We start from the raw sequence: 18,826 nt of genomic DNA on the forward strand, positions 1-18,826 counted from the left end.
ACCCTGCAAACAAACCACACAGGTCTGACCACAGCTTCTCTCTCCTTGCTTCCAAACTTGCAATCTCCCCTACCTCATTTCACTGAAATATCAAACTACTCCAACTGCATCTCCAACTCTTTCTACAGAAACAAAGCAAACAGACATGCCAAATAATATGCATATCACAAAAATTAACCAAATCCCTTCCAAACTAGTTCTCCGTACTTTTTCAGCTCTGCTACTTTTATTTCTCACCGGAAAATATGATTATTTCTTATGTATATATTCACATACTATAATTAGTCCATGCTGTTCTGAAACTGCCTCTGCATTATTCTGTGTATGAGCTACTGCAAATTCTTGCAGATTGGTATTACTGTTTTTCATTAATTGTTGTTGAATACACTTCTTTAAACACCTTTATTAAATGATTATGTAAACCCTAGGCACACTGGTCTACTTCTAAATTTCAAACTTCTAAAATGTAGAATTTCTTATGGTCAAGACTATAAGATCGATGTTTTAGAAGTTTGAAATTTAAATTAAAAAAAATAAAAATAAAAACTTTATTCTACATTTTTTGCAGTGAGGCAAGCCCCTCTGCATCCTGCACACCCCCTGCTAATTAAATATACCAACACTGAGATCACACAACAGAGAGGAAAAAGGTAAATATACTGTTCCAAGCTATACAGCAGTCTCCATTTAAATGGTTCGAACTTTCAAAATGTCAATCTTATGGTCTCAACCATAAGAAAGTCGACTTTCTGAAAGTTAAAAATTTAGAAATAGACCCAGTCACACATATATTCATAGAAAAGAAAAAAAAATAACACATTTAATAATAATCAGCTGTGCATTTCATATGTTTTCCTTATAACAACTGTCATTCACTTCAAAATTATGTTTGTTTGTGTCTTTCGGCTTTTCCCAGTTAGGGGTCGCCACAGCGGAACTCCGGTCCGCTAATGATTGGCAGTAGATTTTTACATGCTGGCTTGCCAGGCCTAACGCACAACCTTCATCAAAGGAAGGCCCATTTACGCATATCGCCATACAGAAGACGCTCTAACTGAGAATCGAACGGGCAACGTCTAACTGTGAGGCGACAAGGCTACCGCAGTACCATATGTAAAACACTCAATTTCTGATTTCCCTTGAACCTCACTCCTCCTTCTGAACAGTATTCCGCATGTTTATTTTTATGTAATTTGCTCCTTTACTTTTCTAAAGATCCGACTTCCAGATTTTTATCTCTTTAACAATATTCAGTACTTCCATTATATTTGGTTTTAGGTATACATTTTACATTGTTTTATTATTGCATTCACTCTGGCTTGAGCCTGCAATTAGTCATTCTCTGATTAGTTGTCTACCAGGTAAACAAATGGAGATAAAATACATATCCATTATGTTTTATTTAATTATATTTTCACTGCAATTATTGAAACAGATCAGAAAAATCTGTTTTAAAGGTCAAGTTATGGGACTAGATTTCCTCATATAAAATTTAATTTTAGTGAAAAACATTTACTTTTAGCAAACACTTCATTTACAGTTTTGCAGGCAGGCAAAATGCAACCTAACACAAAGACAATAAATAAATTATTTTGCATATATATTTCCTCAATGTATTTTTGCAATATGGGGTTAATGAAGAAGCATAAATATATGTGAACAAAAATATATCAGTAATATCTTTCCAGAGCTAATTTTGTAAGGTCTGTGAAATGACAGCTATGAAAGATATCTGAATGGCTTCATCTTAGTCCTCTTACTTCATGGCTCCGAACTACAGGCAAACTAGCAATGTCTGCTAATCCAAATACACACATTTCTGTATTATCAGTTTTATCCAGTTAGTAATAAAATATACCTGCTGTACAAACGTTGGCTCTAATTTTATATGATAATATTTCTATTGTAATCTAATGCATGTATATTTCCTACTGCTCTAGGTGCAAACCAGTATCCATTTATTCGCCATTTGGGGAACGCTGTGAAAATCTTGCGTTAAACCTTAATGCCTTTTTTGGAATTCTCTTTGGAGCCCTGGCATTCCTGTTTTTGTTGCTGCTCATCATTTTCATTATCATATGCTGTGTGTGCAAGAAGAGAAAATCAGAAACACTGCCAGTGTAAGTCTTCCTGGTACTTTATGCAATGTGTATTACAGATTTTAATAGGGTTTTTACTATGATACCCACACTGTATATGTTTAAAATGACAAATTGAGTTAAAGTTTATTCATACAGGAAGTTGATCAAGACAAATTTGTTCTCAGAGTTGAGTACGAAGCTTAGGGTTCCTGCCTTCTGAATCCAGTGCATAGAATAGGTTTTATGCATGAAAACAAGATGTCTTTTGATTTAAAATGCTTTCTTTCTTATAGATCAAACTTACTTGTCATTGGTAAGCAGTTAAGTAAAAAAGTTTTTCCAGAAATTAATTAAATATAACTCTGAGGTATACATGAAAGGGAAACATACACCTACTTTTTCAGAGAGCTGAATGTAAGATAGCAACTGAAATTAAACAAAAATCTCAAGAAGAACATGCACTTGCATAGCTATAACATGTAAATGCAGGCCATCTGAAGGTATCTTAGGCTTCTGCAGTTATGACCATGTGATTACAGTGTTCTATACCTGGATATTACAAAATGGATGTGAGAGCACCATGAGTATACTGAACTTCAGCATAGAAAGTTAAAATGTGAGAGCTTCTGGTCATGTGAGTGTTTTTTTTCTACTCACTCATAAACATAGTCAATGTGTAACTTTCAGTTTTGAATAACACTATTATCTCTACTAAAGCAGCTCATGAATCCATGTTAGAATCTGAAGATAAATACATTTATAAACAGTTTTTCAACTACATTAAATACTAAGAAATACTACTGAATATTATGCTGAAATTACTCTAAATGGCATCACCTATTTGAACTTAATAGATACTGTGAATATACTAGCAAACAACTTCAATGCCAATTTTAACCTGTGGACTTCTTTCCAAAGTCCCAATATCCCTTACTTTGCCCTATTATCACAAAGGAACAAGTACTGAAGTTGATTTCTAAGATCAAAACATTTCTTTCATAGGCCTGATGACATGCCTGCTTGTTTAATAAACAATATTAAACACACCCTGGCAGAGGCACTCCTCAAATATTTTATCTATATTTTGCTTCAGGTTTTTGACTTTGAAGTTTGGTGAACTGCAGTAGTGATGCCACTACACAAGGGAGGCCCTACCACTGGCCCAGGGAATTATAACTCCATCAACCTAATGAGTCTTATCTGCCAAGTCAATGAATGTATTATTACTGACTTTATAAAATATTAAACATATTAGATTTTATCTGCAGCAGTCTGGCTTTATTAAGGAAAGATCTTAACTAATGAATTTAGTTAATTAAGCTATCAGAGCAGTGGTGCAGCAGTTTGCATTATCACCTCACAGCAAGAAGTTCTCAGTTCAATTGTCAGCTGGGGTGCCTTCTGTGTGGAGTCTGCATGTCCTCCCTGAGGTCATGTGGGTTTCATCTTGGTGCTCCGGTTTCCTACCACACTATAAAGCCATGCGTCTGTTGAGTTTCTCCCCGGGCCTCCACTGAAAATTGGCTTGTTCCAACTTGGACTTTGCCAGTTAACAAATATTAAATAAAGTAAAATCAACACAGGTTTTGTTGTTCATTGATCTCTATGGGTTAAGATGGATAGCAAACATGAGAAAAGATATACCCCATTCAGTGTGAATTATGGGTATCTCATATTTGGTAGATTCCTTTGAAACAACTTAACAGCTTTACTTGTTCTCCATGAGTAACACAGGACCTTGGCTCGGCTGTTCTGTAAACTGCCTCATCTTCAGGTTGTTAACTTTTCCAGGGTTTTTATATTCTGTGTCACAGCCTATAAATCTGGCAATCTCCTTTAATTTGTGGTTTCTGTTTATTTTATATAGCCTTTTTTTAATGCATTAGTCCCATCAGGCTGGTAGCCTCTTTTCAGGGGGGCAGATCATAGAGCCCACAGCCTTCAGCACTCAGGCTATGTGCCCACTGAATGGCGCATAGCAACGGTTATCCCACTCCACAAAGGGGGGAGCCACCATGGACCCCAGAAACTACCACCCCTTAGCCTGATGAGCCTGGTCTGCAAGGCTATGGAATGTATCATCATGGAGTTATAAACAATGACATTGGTAATCTCCAAGCTCAGGACCCCACCCAGTTCAGGTTTGTAAAAGGCAGATCATGTCTCTTAAACCTGATAGACTTCTTTGAAGTGGTAACCAACGCCATAGATGAGGGTAAGGTGGTTCACACAGCCTATATAGATCTCGCCAAGGCTTTCGACAACATCCCTCACTCTGGAATTATAGACAAATTCACTAACCTAGGTATAAAGCCCTATGTCACAAGATGGGTTGCCAACGGGCTCACTAACAGAACCCACACTGTGAAAGTAGCAGACTCCAAATCAAACTTCAGACCAGTGACAAGTGGAGTACCACAGGTTTCAGTCCTGGGTCCTCTCCTGTTTGGTATCTACTTCTCTGAAGTACAGATTAACACAGAAGGTCTTTTGCTAATGAAGTTCGCAGGTGACTGCAAACTAGGAGCCATAATCAAAACTCCAAAAAATGTGGATATCCTACAAAAGGGCCTCAGTGAGACAGATGCATGGTGTCAAAGCCATGGCCTCAAGCTCAATGCCAAAAAGTGCATTGTCATCCCTTTTGGTAAAAACTCTGTACCCATGAACTACCACATAGGCAGTCGTCGACTTAACACCGAAAGTGTGATAAGAGACCTTGGGACACAGGTGGACAGTAGTCTCTCCTTTGATAATCACATCGCAACAGTGGTCAGGTTTTTAAAGGACATTGATTTTATTAAATTCTTGTTTGTGGATGCTGGCATTTTTCCTGAGCCATTTTTCTTGTTTTTCACATCAGTTTTTTGTTCTTGTTGGTTGAGCATTTCAAACTTGTCAGCTGATGTCAACTTTTGTAACTTTTAGTTGTTTAGTTGTCTGATGAAGTGATAGGAATTATCGTGAAAGCGCTTGCATTTTTTTATTTTATTCTACAAATACAAGTTTATTAGTGCAAGACTGGTGCATTTTGTTTTTTCTGTTGGTAAATATGGGTTTTAATGTACTGATCCAACTAGAACTTACTGTGCACATGCAGTTTGATTATTTCAGAAGACTTAGAATGACTGGAATATTATTTGAAACATATAATGTACGCAGCTCTTTTTAAATGAAAAAAAAAACTGCCCATTACCTTTCACTGATATCTTGATACTAGGTATGCTGTCTTCTCTTTCTTTGGATTGCTGTTTTGGTGTGAATTGCTTATAGTTCAAGTCTTCAGCTGTTGTTTTGTAAGAGTCACATTCCTTGCCAGTATTACACCTCTGGTTATTTATCAAACAAGCACCAAACTAGATGCAAGTGGCAAGCCCAACCTCACCATCTCATGAATAAACTGCTAACTGACAGCCAGGTGCATTCACTGATGTTGGTGATGTGTTTGCATTTTATTATTTGCACACACAGACAGTTTATACTTAAGTTCATAACAAAAACAAATAGATAAGTAAGTAAATAAATAAATAAATAATCACATAAAAGCAATCAGAGCAAGACAGATACTTCCAAAATTACTTTCTGCATTAAATTAATGACATGCAGTACATTGACCACATTTATAGTACACATGTGCAGCCAATGGCCTTATCCCTGTATTCTGTCTCCTACAGGCTTTTGAGGGGAGATCTAGGCCTGGTATACAGGGCATTGTCAGAGCCCACTCTGATGGACCTCCTGCATATCCACAAAACAAACAGCACCAGAATTGCCCATTCTAAAGACTTGAACCTTGCCTGTGATATAAATAATACCTGATGGAGAGAGAGGCATGTATCCCAGAGATTTCCCTGTCTCTGGAACAGGCTCCCCATCCATGTGAAGCAGAGTTCCTCCTTAACTCAATTCAAGTGCAACTTGGCCAATTGGATAGGAAATCAGAAATTCATCCCTAGTTTGGCACCTATGTTTTATTTTATTTATTATTTAATATTTGTTTACTGGGAAAGTCTGAGTTGGAACAAAGCCAATTTTCAGTGGAGACCCAGGGAGAAATGCTCCAGACACATTTTTCTAATGTAGGAGGAAACTGGAGTACCTGGAGAAAACCCACACAAACACAGAGAGTACATGCAGACTCCACACAGACGGCACTGCAGACGAGAATTGAACCAGAGCACCTCTTGCTGTGAGGTGACAATGCTACCACTGCACCACTGCACCATCCATATAATGGATAAAACATGTCTCTAATGGACACAGGTAACCTGTAAATGGTTCATCTCACAGGCCCATGCTTATACTTATCAAGGGTATCAGAACTTGTCAGAGATTTGGAATGCATAGCTAGGCTTAAAAAGCCCTTGTGGTCATTATCCTGTTAAACACCTATGAACTTATGAAATGCGCATCGTATACACACACACACACACACACACACACACACACACACACACACACACACACACACCGTGAATGCCATTTGTACACGTACTCTGGACTGGTTGTTTATTCATGTTTAACAGTGCAGATCCATATCTAAGAATGTGAACAAAACACAACTGTTTTTAAAATTGGTAATGTGCAGTAAGTTAATAACATGTACAGAATCTGACAGATGATGTTTGTGGATCTAAATGTTACTCCAGTTCTTTTATAAAAAATGTTAACGGACGAGTAAAATACTTAAATTTCCTGTTTTTATTCTATTGTATAATAGAAATGTAGTGCATTCTACAGACATTTTCTCAAGATGAACTTTAGTTCTGTAGTTGGTACTTAAATGTACTTCCTTGACAGCTTGCTAACGTACTTTGGCAGTGGTTTCTGCCAATCACTGAAGCATTTCCTGTGCAAAAAGACCAGGATGATGTGTCTTTGATAAAACACACGCACACACGCACGCACGCACGCACACACGCACACACGCACACACGCACACACACACACACACACACACACACACACACACACACACACACACACACACACACATAACTTCCTACTGCTTTATATGTTCATATTCCCAAATATGATTTATGCATCTGGTTAAGCATTTGTCTTCTCATTTGTTCTTCTCCTTTCCTTGGAGAAATTGCAACAGGAAACATGCAATTCTAAAAAAACCTACTCAGATATCCCCAGTATGACCAACTAGCATTCTGGAAAATAAATCATTTTTCTGGGATTTTATACAAAAGCAAATATCTGTTACCCAGTATTAATTCTGATTAATAGATCCATGTCAGAGCAGTACATACCTAAACTTAGGAAAATCTCCAATGTAATTCCTCTCCACAAAGGGGGATCATCATTAAAATTCTCCTACTATAAACTCATATCCATACCATCCCCCTTTTAAAAATGTTAGAAAAATGCATCCACTCATAACTAATGGACCATCTACTAACTATTAAGCTCCTTGCCAACTCACAATGCAGATTTCAGCCATGCCACAGTACTACCACTGCTTAGCCTAACTTCACCAATACTGTAAACCAACTAATAAACAACAGCCAAATGATCTCCTTGATATTTTAGATATGTCAAAGGCATTTGGCACAGTGTCCCATGAGCAGTTCCTATTACAGCTGGCAACCCCTAACATATCGAAAAATACCCTGTCATGGTTCCAAAATTACCTTTCAGATAGCCAACAAGCAGTCAGTAGGCAAAGTAATCTGTCTTCTTTACTTCCTGTAATAGTAGGTGTTCCAAAAGGCTCAATACTTGGCCCACTAGTCTTCTTGGTCCTCCCCAATAATCTCCACATGGCAACTAACGTTGCTACCATCATACAATATGCAGATTATCATCTGTGCTGTATCTTCCCTGCCACAGCTGCAAGAAGTTACCAAAAAATCCTTCATAGCCAATAAATATAAGCTCATCCTAAGCCCCAACAAAACCAAACAAATGCTATTCCCCAACAACAATCACAAAACAAACAACCTCAACCAGGACTTTAAAATCACCTCATCCAATCACACACTAGTTAAACCAGTTTTGGAAACTAAGCTACTAGGTGTCCCTATTGATAATAATTTAAAATTTGACATGCATATATCACTTGCAATTGAAAAGGTCCACATTAAATTTAGTTTTCTTTACAGGACTAAGACCTACCTAACCAACTTTTCCAGACAAGCAATCGTCAGGACCCACCTACTATCCACCCTACTCTATTCCTCCCCTGTACTCACAAACCTCAGGAAAACTGACTTAAGCAAACTTGAAACAGGTTACCACAAGACAGCCATATTTGTTGCCAACCTACCCCACAGAACCCATCATTGTCTTGCTCTAAAACAACTCAAATGGCTAAAACTACCCAGTCTCTTATCCTTAAACCAGCTTACGCTACCCAATCTACAGTATACAAACCAAACAAATGCCCAGCCATACACAACCTAGTTCAAATCCACCTCAACAATAGGACCCTGAGATACTCTAAAAACATTGGTTAAAAGTTACAAAATCCAGCAGCAGCTTTGGAGACTCTTTATTCAAACTACATCGCTGAAGTACCCAGTACAGTTTAAAAACCTGCTAAAGATCCATCTAAATGACAAACGGTTATGCTCCTGCTTCTCCCCAGGATGAACTTATATTCATTTTAAAATATAAGTAAATGGCTGAAGAAAATGTAATATATTAGCACAAAACAAACACAAGCAAAGCAGGTACTGCTGGTGGATTTAATAGAGCAAAACTATGTCCAAATGTATATTACAGCTCTGGAGAATCATGATTGCTATATTAAGTTAGAATTACAATATGCCTTAGAGTCAGCCATATGCAGCACATTAGTTAATGTAGAATAATTCAAACTTTCTTAATGAGTACACGTGCATTGTAACAACATTCATTTAGATATTTCTTAAAAAACAATTAAATGAAGCTGTAACTGAAGAATGCCCAAACACTGTTGTATATTTGCTAACCTTACTGTTTGCTGTTTAACCATTGAAGACTCATTGCAAATGGAGGTCAACATCCTGAATACTGGAAGAGTACACTATTTGACAAATATGTGTAGCTTCTTGGGATAACTGCATGCTGAGGTTTAGCATCTTATTTATATTCATTTTGTGTAAATGGCTGAGAGATGGAAACAGTCCGATGGCAAATAATCTATTTAGTTAACTTTCATTAAGTAATTACTAAATCAGTTACTAAACTTATCTATTCTTACTTAAGAGTCTGGGTCTGCTATCAGACCTGACTGACTACTGCCGTTTCGTAATGCAGCTATGAAACTAAGATGCCCCTTCCTCAAATGACATATTATTTACTTGTGCTACTATGACAATAACATTAACCAGCTTCCTAGAACAGGATAAATAGATTTGCTATGGAAGTGAGTATCAGTTTACCTTTAGTAGTGCATAATTAAGTTCACTACTATTTCATTAACCCATGATCAGAATATCATGGGCAATTACAGTATATGTGTCTGATAGAAGGAGGAGGCAATTAGTGTATCTGTGTCATCTGTACTCTTCTTCCCTTCTTATCCTTTGACAATCTGCTTCATGTCTCCTTGGATTTCCCAAAGAGTTCTCCACCCACCACCCATGACACTATTGCATTCTCTTGGTGCACAGCCATCTTGGTAAATAAGTACTTTCAAAGATGCAGGTAGTGAGTATGTGCAATCTATTGCCTGCTCCCCTTTGCCTTCCTTTAATCATGTATTCCTCCCATCTCCTTGGCATTATCTTGTACACCAATATGAAGCTGTCCTACATTTCATATTCATAACAGCCTTAGCTTATGTAGTCATATCATTTCCCTTCCATATTACATTTCCTTCCAATGGTTTTCTTCTGGATTATTTCCAGCATCCTGACATCCCTTTCATTTTATCCCCCCTCCAGAACTGCACACATTTCAAGGAGATGGCTGGCCAGGATCCAGTAGTATGAAAGTATTACCTATTTACTTTAGGAGTTTGTCCCATGAGAATGCTACTTAACATTCTTTCTGCTGCCACTGCCTCCTCACAATGTTTCTGATGCTTATGTATATGTGTGATCACTAATTACATTCATTTTCCTTTTTCTGTTGCTATAATTTCTACTCTCTCAGCTCATATATCATATATCATATGATAGTAGCTGTGACACAAATGGAGCACAGTCTATGTTTCTACTAACCTCAAATGTCACCTTTTATTTACTTTGTTTATCTTTCCTATTTGTTCACCAGATAAGCCCACAGAGCAAATTGTCTGTTTTTAGATTTGGTTAATTGACTAGCTCTGAATCATAAGGTAAGCAGATGAATGTAAAAATAACCAAACCCTGGAGGGTGGCCTAATGGTTAAAGTGTTTGTTTTACAAATGCAAGGGGCAGCGTTTGAGTCTCACAAGGAAGGGATAATTGGCTAGGCTTAAAATGGCTCGCAAGGACAGTTAGCTTAGTACCAATATATGACCCTATGAATTCTGGGTGTAAAAAAAGTAGCTTGTTAACTGCTCAGAGCTTCAGTACTGTATGTTAACTGCCAGAGTTTTGAACCCACTTGGTTAACTTTTGCAAATTATTTCTTAATCTCTCACTTTTTTCTGACTACTGGTTTTATCTTTGTTTTATCTTTGTTTCAACATGAGGGAGGGTGACCCAGTTCTTTGGATGATCAAGTATGTCTGAATTAAACAAAGTGAAGAGACATTGACACAGGACTGACCCAAAACTACTCTACCAGCCATTTTTTCTTATTTTGTCATTGTCTGTCCTGTCACAATCCTCTGTGCCCAACCATTAAACCATGCATCAAATCAATTCCTCTTTTTTGTATTCCACTAATATAGCTTCAGTCATTCTCAGTACACTATTGACCCATTCACCCCCACTCCAACAAGACAGCTGGCTCATTCATTCCCTAGTCAGGAATAAGCCCTTTAGTTCATTAAGTCAATGACTGAAGCATGAGACCAAAGAGTCCATTATTCCTCCTTTGGAAGTAGATTCAGAAACAAAGCAGGATGTCATTCCCATGGAGGTCCTCCCTGTTCCTATCTAAGTCCTTCCCTCAGCACTGCAACTTCCATGATTGCTGCTTTCTTGAGGGATACATGCATTCTATGCACACATGGTCTGTTTCCCTGGCCAATAAGTAGCACAGTCTGACTCCATCCATAGCATTGCATTCTAGACCTCAGAATCCCTGATGGAATCAATAATGCAGTTGAGCAGACTTCCTCCCTCTGAATCTGAATGGACAGATCAGCATCAGCTGCTCACCCCCACCATCACCACCTGTCTCTTCCATGGCACAAGCTAGGGCTTTAGCCCTCTGTGCCATAGATCTGTATGACCAGTTGCTCAGATATGGTCTTTACATTATCACTTAGAGATTTCCTGGCATTACTTGAATAGGACAGCTTCAAAGACCTTACAAAAGTCTTGCTAGACTATGTTATCTAGTACCGCTCTGTTAAATGTCTCTGCTACTTGGTCATAAATTGGGATCAGATTTGACTGATGACTCATTTTGACAATTAACACATTTTTTCTCCAGGAGATTACTGTTCTGTTTGGAAGTAGCCACAAGATTGTCATCAAGAACTTCCATGTTGCTACCGTATGGAGAGTAAGCATGTGGTTCGTAAGCTTCTTCCTGCTCCCCTTCTTGCTGCTTTTTCTTTTACTTATCTTCACATGTCAGGATCACACATTGACCAACAGTCCACTGCATCCTTATACTTTAGCTCTCCTTTTGGAATCTCGATCCCTCAAGACACTGGAAATTGACCGAACTGGGCCTTGTGCTTTATCCCCCTTACAACATTTTGGTTCCTTTCTACGACCTTTATCTCTACCCTGATTTCTCCCTACCACCATCTCCACTTTGTCCAACCATTCTCCCAGCATGGTGCATTTTCTTCATTTTTCTTTTTAAATGAAGTGTCTGTTCTATATGTCTGCCATTTCCCCATATTTTGTGGTCTCTCTTATACCTATGATGAGCAGAGTCAGGTTTTCATCTCTGCTCCTCCTTTCTGCTATTTAATTAAAACCTTTCCTACTCTATTTACCTCTTTTTTCCAGATCCAGTTCTTTATGTACTTGCATTTTTCCTGCCTTAACCTCCATTGCTATGCTTCTGTTTACTTCCTGTTAGAAGCTATGCTTCTGTTTACTTCCTGTTAGTTTCCCTCTTCTACTTCACTACCACTTCATTTCACAAACCTTGTTACATGCTTACTTTTGCTTTAATTACTAAACTCATATTCCATGTTATTAGCATCTCGTTTTCCATATTTTATTTTTCATATGCATGTAGGTTTTATGTAGCATCATTTGGAAGAAGTCAAGTAGACTTTCAAGAGTATGTATGTTGTTCACATGTCCCACAAGGCAAAAAAAAAAAAAAATGAGCAGTGCGAACTGGTCCAGAATGGTTTGCAAATGTTTAAGTATGTTACTTCTGGCATATTATTTAGCCTTCAAGTTTGCAGATAAAATGTTTCATTTTCAGAGTTTGAAATAGAAGAAATAAAGTATCTAACTCTACACTAAATAGTACAATTTAGATATGTTTATATAATTCTTAGATGTTCTACAACAAATTATTTAACTAGATAATGTTTCTATAGCTTGGTTTTAAGCTGTCACTGTCATTATAATCAGTTATATTACTGAATCACTTTCCCTTAATTTTCAGTGAGACACCCTCAAATCATACTCTGCAGTCAGAGAAAAGAAACTGTAAGTAGCAAATTGTTACAAGCATCCAAACATGTTAATGGCTCAGTCTTGAATGAAATTGACAGAAATGCTGTTTCTGATTCCTGATGCACCAATACCCAGCATTATTCCTGTTATTTTTTCAATAAATATTAATACTGCTTTTATGTGTTTAATAAACAAACAGTAAAAAAATGTGAAAATTACTGGAGTCATGAGAAAAGACAGCTGTGAATTCTTAATCACTGTTGCATCATTTTGATTGTGGTACAGTGGTCTTGATGTTAGTTATGCTTGTGGAATGGACATATATGGAATGTGTAAATACTACAGTTAAAAGGGTCTGATTCCTTCAAAAATAGATGAAAAGAACAGCTTCCTTTGATGTAGTACTCATATTAAAACACTCCCCCGGATTCATGAAGCTTGGCGCAAGTCCGACGTAAGGCTTGCGCCGGCCGTGCGGCATAGATGTGGAGTAGTCGCACCATATGCATATTAATGAAGGTGTGCAGCCGCCACAGCCACATGCATAGGAAACGTGTGCGAGTGCAAGGGGCATATCGAAGTTGCGCAGGGAGACGTGACAATGTCGGCTTTCGAGGAGCAACCTAAACTGCTGAATATTATATTCCGCCAGCAATAGTAATTGTACCTATCAGTGTCCATGGAGACTGAAACGTATGCAAAGCAGAGTCCCTGCGAACAGAAAATGAAGACTCAAACACAAATGCATGGTAGGGAATAACGGGTCCCTACCCATGAACAAATGACAGGAAAACCGTGTGCCTGTAGTCCAACGTAGTGTTGATAGCTATACCATGTGGAAGTGAAACGTATCAGATGTTAGCGCGCCGCCAGTAGGTACGTCCAGTCCAACAGAGAGGGTCACCAGCTGACCCATAATCTGAGGGAGGGAACATAGCTGTGCAGATATGTCCATAACAAAATACATGAGGAGAAATGTGATCGTTTGTCTGAATCATATCCCACAAGCCATGTAATAGTCACATACAAAAGGTATGTCCTTATTTCACATACCAAATGTGATAGGAAATAGCATACGCATGTAAACGAAACAGAAGGAGCATATAAACGAAGCATAACAACACAGACACATGTAGGCCGAAAGGAACAGTATGATCTGTACCGTCGACCAAGATTACCACCTGTCCCACTTTGCGAGCTACAGTCCCTCTGTGGGCAGATGTGTCCTGACACAAACATGTAAAACTGGCAAATGTCCAGAGAATAAGAGGACATAATTCCTCTGTAGACATCATGCAATAGTTGCATTAAACATATTTCACCGGACGTATAATGCATAAATGTCATAGCAAACAGAATAAGATACCGAAATGCTACAAGAATAAGCTTAGATATAGGCAAGAATTGTAAGTTCTATCTGCCAAACTGACCGTGGGTATGTGTCGGCCTGTAAAATATGCTGTGTTCACCCCAATTGTCACAGTAGGGTTGCCACCCTTACATATGGCCAAAGTGGGACATGTTTGGTAGAGACATCAGACTGTACAGGCTGACACATAACCACGGCCAGTACAAAGGACAGAACATAACTGTTTTGCCTACAGAAAGGCATATTCCTGTAGAATCTTAGTTGCTTATTCTGTTTCTTATAACAGTCAGGTATTTGAGATACAGAATTAACTGTTTAATGCAACTATCACATAAAATATAAGAAATATGTTTGTCCTAAAATCTCAGGACATTTGCCATGTTGACAATTACATGTCAGGACACAACTGCCCAAAGAGGGACTGTCCCTCGCAAAGTGGGACAGGTGGTAACCCTACGTCACACTGTGGCCAATTGAAAAGGTGGAAACACAACCGTTGACTGTGGGAAGGCAATGTCCACAACGGTCGGACATATGTAAGGAATAGCTTGGACATAGGAAAAGATGCCATCCTACCAATGAGTAGAACAGGCTGTCAAAATCCAGAAGTCAGCTGTATAATCCGAATGTGTATGTGACACAGTCAAACGGGTAGTACCCGGATACACCAACCAAGTAACGAAAGTGAAAAAAGGGTGTGTACCTATGTGCGTGAGGTATAGCATGTGGAAAGCAAACATGGCAGGGTAGTCCACACAACCATAAAGGTACTCGACACATGTAGGGTAGTCAATGTGCAACTCTGGCTGTGTCATGGGCCAACAACCAAAGTAGTGCTCTATGGGGTGTGAGTAATTCGAATGTGAGGGGTGTGTGTTTAATGGTAAATTCCTCAAAGGCAATACTTGTGTCGTATGCAGAAAAGGTGAACCAGAGGTGTATGAGGGGGCAGCAGGTGAAGTGGAAAGAAACACAACCTCATGTAGAAACAGCTGCAAAACAAGCAGACAGGCTATAGTGTAGAACATAATCCCACAAACATATGAATATGGAAATATGTGAGACAAGTGTATAGATACGGCACCGTCACATACCCACAGATGGGTCCTGATGGAACTGGCCATAATAAATGCAACATACCTGGATGCATAATAGCCTACCCAGCATACCCTCCACAACACACAACCTGCCACCATACCAGAACGTCCACCAAATCCAGCCGTACTTAGTCTACTGGTCGGATACACCTGCAGAAAAGTCATGCTACTGCAAAACCTAGCATTCTATCAATGTTCTAAGCTTGTAAGAGCAATCGTTAAAATGTGTCCCTAATTGTCCCCCCATCATGTAGGTTTTGCACAGGTTCGGTGCTCTAAGAGGTTGAGAGGCATGGTCCGTACATATTTACAGGAACAGCCCTTCACACTTGTGTAATGTACAACTGCATACCTGTAGTCACTTCATGTCCAAAAATAATAATCCCCGTATGACTGTATACAGGTAATAGTAAAATGTGAATGGGAACACCCCTCACCGTGGAGTATGGACTGTAACAACCCCACCCATAATATGTAATGCCAACAGAATAAGATGCTAACAGGTGTCCAAACAACTGTGTCTATAAACACAGGTAAAACTTCAAAATAGGGAGATAATCCCTGTCCATATGCTTCGTCTGACATTTGACCTCTGCCAGGGAAGTTCCGTTCACCAGGTGGACAAGCCTAAACCCAGATCACTACATGAACACCCTGACAACCAAAGACCTGTATGTGGCTGGACTATATGCCTTGGTGTTCTGCATATCCTCGGAGTGATTAATAATGCAGCCAGAGTCCACAGCAGTAGGCAATAGGGAATGTGTAATATGTAGTACCACCTTTTTCCTAGCAGGAGAATAGATGCCTGTGTCGTAGGTGAAGCGATGAGGCGTATGTTGATGTAGCTAAGTATTATGGGTATGCATATCAATGAGGGAGAACACCAGTAGAATAGTGGTTCCGGTATCCGGCCAACGTGAATGCAGTCCTGGTTGACCTACGACCACTGCACATATAACTTGAAAGTGTAATGAAAGTGTTCGTCCAGTACACACATTTAAATATGTAAAGGTGAACGTGTGTTTCACAGTAGTCCGTAAACTGGAATACAGATATGTAACTGTTACGGTCAGATTTATGAAAGTTCATGGAAGCACAATTATCTATGAAACATATGTAACTCACAATAAGGATATGCAAGTGCGCCTGCACGTGTGTAATCCGCTCACAGAATAGAAAATGAATGGTGTTTTCCCCATGTTCTATGTACATGGCTCATAATGTGTACAGGTGAGAGGTATGAAGTTAATCCATCCTAATGAAATGTACAGAACTAGTGATACTAGGTGGTCAGGTGAGAAGAAAGACGTCAGGACAAATGACAAAACATGTACAAGTCATAAACATGTTTGTCCACAAATGTGAATTACAATGTATGGCCTGTGAAAGTCAATGTGGAAGGTTAATAGACTCAAAAGACATTTCCCTCAGGGTGTCACGCAGTGTCACCGATGCAGTGTCCAGTGCCCCATACTCGTACGTGAGCTCTGCCACTGACGGAAAGCGCAAATACCGGCGTACACATAAGGTACATGATGGAATAATTAGTGTGTATAAGCACCTGTTGGCCTGTGTGAGGAATATAACCCAGTGGGTGGGTGTGTCCTGCAATAGGAATGTAATGGTAACTGGCCTGTGATGGCGCCATGTATTGTGTGTATTGGCGTAAGGAAATTGATGTCCAGTATCAGAAACATACCTCACAACTGTACGAATGTGCAGATGTATGCCTCATATGTGTGGTGTGTTCCTCTCACAATCTGTACCTGTCTGCCAAATACCTGGGAACTGACATCATTAAATAATGATAAACATATGTGTTTAAGACCCCAAATCCCTCAGAAAGGTCATACTAATGCAAAACCTATAATACTGTCAACTATCTACGTTTGTAAGAGCAATATGTAGTATCTGCCCCTATCTGTCCCCCCATCATGTTAGGCTTTGTACAGATGTTTTGCACTAGGAGGTTGATAGGTATGATCAGAAACAGATACATGTCTGAGGAAACAGCATTATCAACTGCAAGATAACTCAGAAGGTATGAAAAGCGCTGCAGTAGGAAGTTCATCCGCAGGTATGTACTGACATATCAAATGACACAGCAGTCTACAGGAAGTATCTACAGGGTGTCACCTTTACCAGTGATGACAGTGGGACATACCCACAGCCATGCATACACCACAAATAGACATAGCACACAGCAAAGCCTAGGCCATGATACATGAAGCCTCCGGCGTGTATGGATTGAGTGAGAGTACAGCAAGGAAAGATGACTGCCAGGCTATTCAGCAAACACCTGCAGGGGCGTGCAAGACTGCCCGTAACATGAACATTGCATGGACAATGTTGGGATTTCCAGCATACCCCATTTGTATGTGTAAGCTATGCAAATGATGTAATTATAGGGTTGCCACCTTTCCAAATGCCCAAAGTGGGACATTTGTGCTACAAACATCAGATTTTGCAGGGCAAAACATACCCACGGCCAGTACAAAGGACATAACTTCATTTTTTTGCCTGAATAAAAGTTTATTCTTGTAGCATGTTAGTTCCTTATTCTGTTTCTTATAACATTTAGTTGTTTCAGATACAGAATAACTGTTTTATGCAACTATTACATAAAATATATAGGAAATAATTTTGTCCTAAAATCTCAGGACATTTGCCATTTTTTCACATTTTTTGCAGGACACAACTGCCCAAAGAGGGACTGTCCCTCCCAAAGTGGGACAGGTGGTAACCCTACATAATTACGCGATACATGAAACAGTAAGCTGTCCGTGCAAGAGCAGAGTTATGTGCAGAAATGTACCCAGATGTTATGCGACTAACGTTTTGAACGTTGCTAAATGGAGCAATGACAGCTGCAAATACAGTATGAATACAGTCGAAGAAGCATGCCAATGTCCAAGTCCAAGGCCAGTGGTGGCTTTGTCAATTGGATATCAATGAACCAGTAGTTGTCCTCCCCCAATCCCTGGTGTGGAAGCATAGCGCAGCGCCACGAGAACGTGCTGCGCTTCAAAACAAGACATATTGGTAATATACATACAAAATATAGGTTTAGTTAGATGTTAGTACGCCATGCAGATGAATGGCAAGCTGGAGACAACATGACTACTGCGTACCGGTACTTATGTGTGGAAGCGCTCTGTCAGAGATGTAACGAAGCATTTGTAGGCAATGTCAAGCAAGTGAGGCTGAGGATAGTGAATCACAACATGTCATGCCATATGGGCCAAGCCTCTACAATGTAGTGTAGGTTAAGGGGACTATTAGAGTAGAAGATAGGTGACAACATGAGTGTGTATGTACAAAACACTGTAACCTCACCAGAGCAGTGTCACATGTGTGCTGTCAGTACTCGGTGGAAGAGATGTGTCATGAGCTATTCTAGGGAATGTCAGGAGACTGACGGCGTACACCATGGATACCACCGATGTGACCTGGAAACCTGCCCAGAGTGTGTCTGTGACTGTGCATGCCAGTAAGCCCAAGTAAGCATGTGTGCATGCATGTTAGCCTGTGTGTGCGTGTGGAAGAACGAGTAAGCTAGTGTACGAATGGTGACGCCTGTGTAATGTCGTGTA

The 18,826-nt window shown here is 39.3% G+C and overlaps 1 protein-coding gene across 1 annotated transcript in view; it reads left to right on the top strand.

The window, feature by feature from the left end:
* Positions 1 to 18,826, top strand: part of LOC122800838 (neurogenic locus Notch protein-like) — a gene marked incomplete in the record, with an annotated part of 809,298 nt that overhangs the window by 674,511 nt on the left and 115,961 nt on the right. Inside the window, 2 exon segments of the mRNA XM_044070145.1 lie at positions 1,941 to 2,120; positions 12,754 to 12,797. Coding sequence (XP_043926080.1) covers positions 1,941 to 2,120; positions 12,754 to 12,797 — 224 coding nt within the window.

Source organism: Protopterus annectens, chromosome 4.part1 (assembly GCF_019279795.1).
Source record: "Protopterus annectens isolate FY-2018-M chromosome 4.part1, PAN1.0, whole genome shotgun sequence".
Lineage (NCBI taxonomy): Eukaryota > Metazoa > Chordata > Ceratodontiformes > Protopteridae > Protopterus > Protopterus annectens.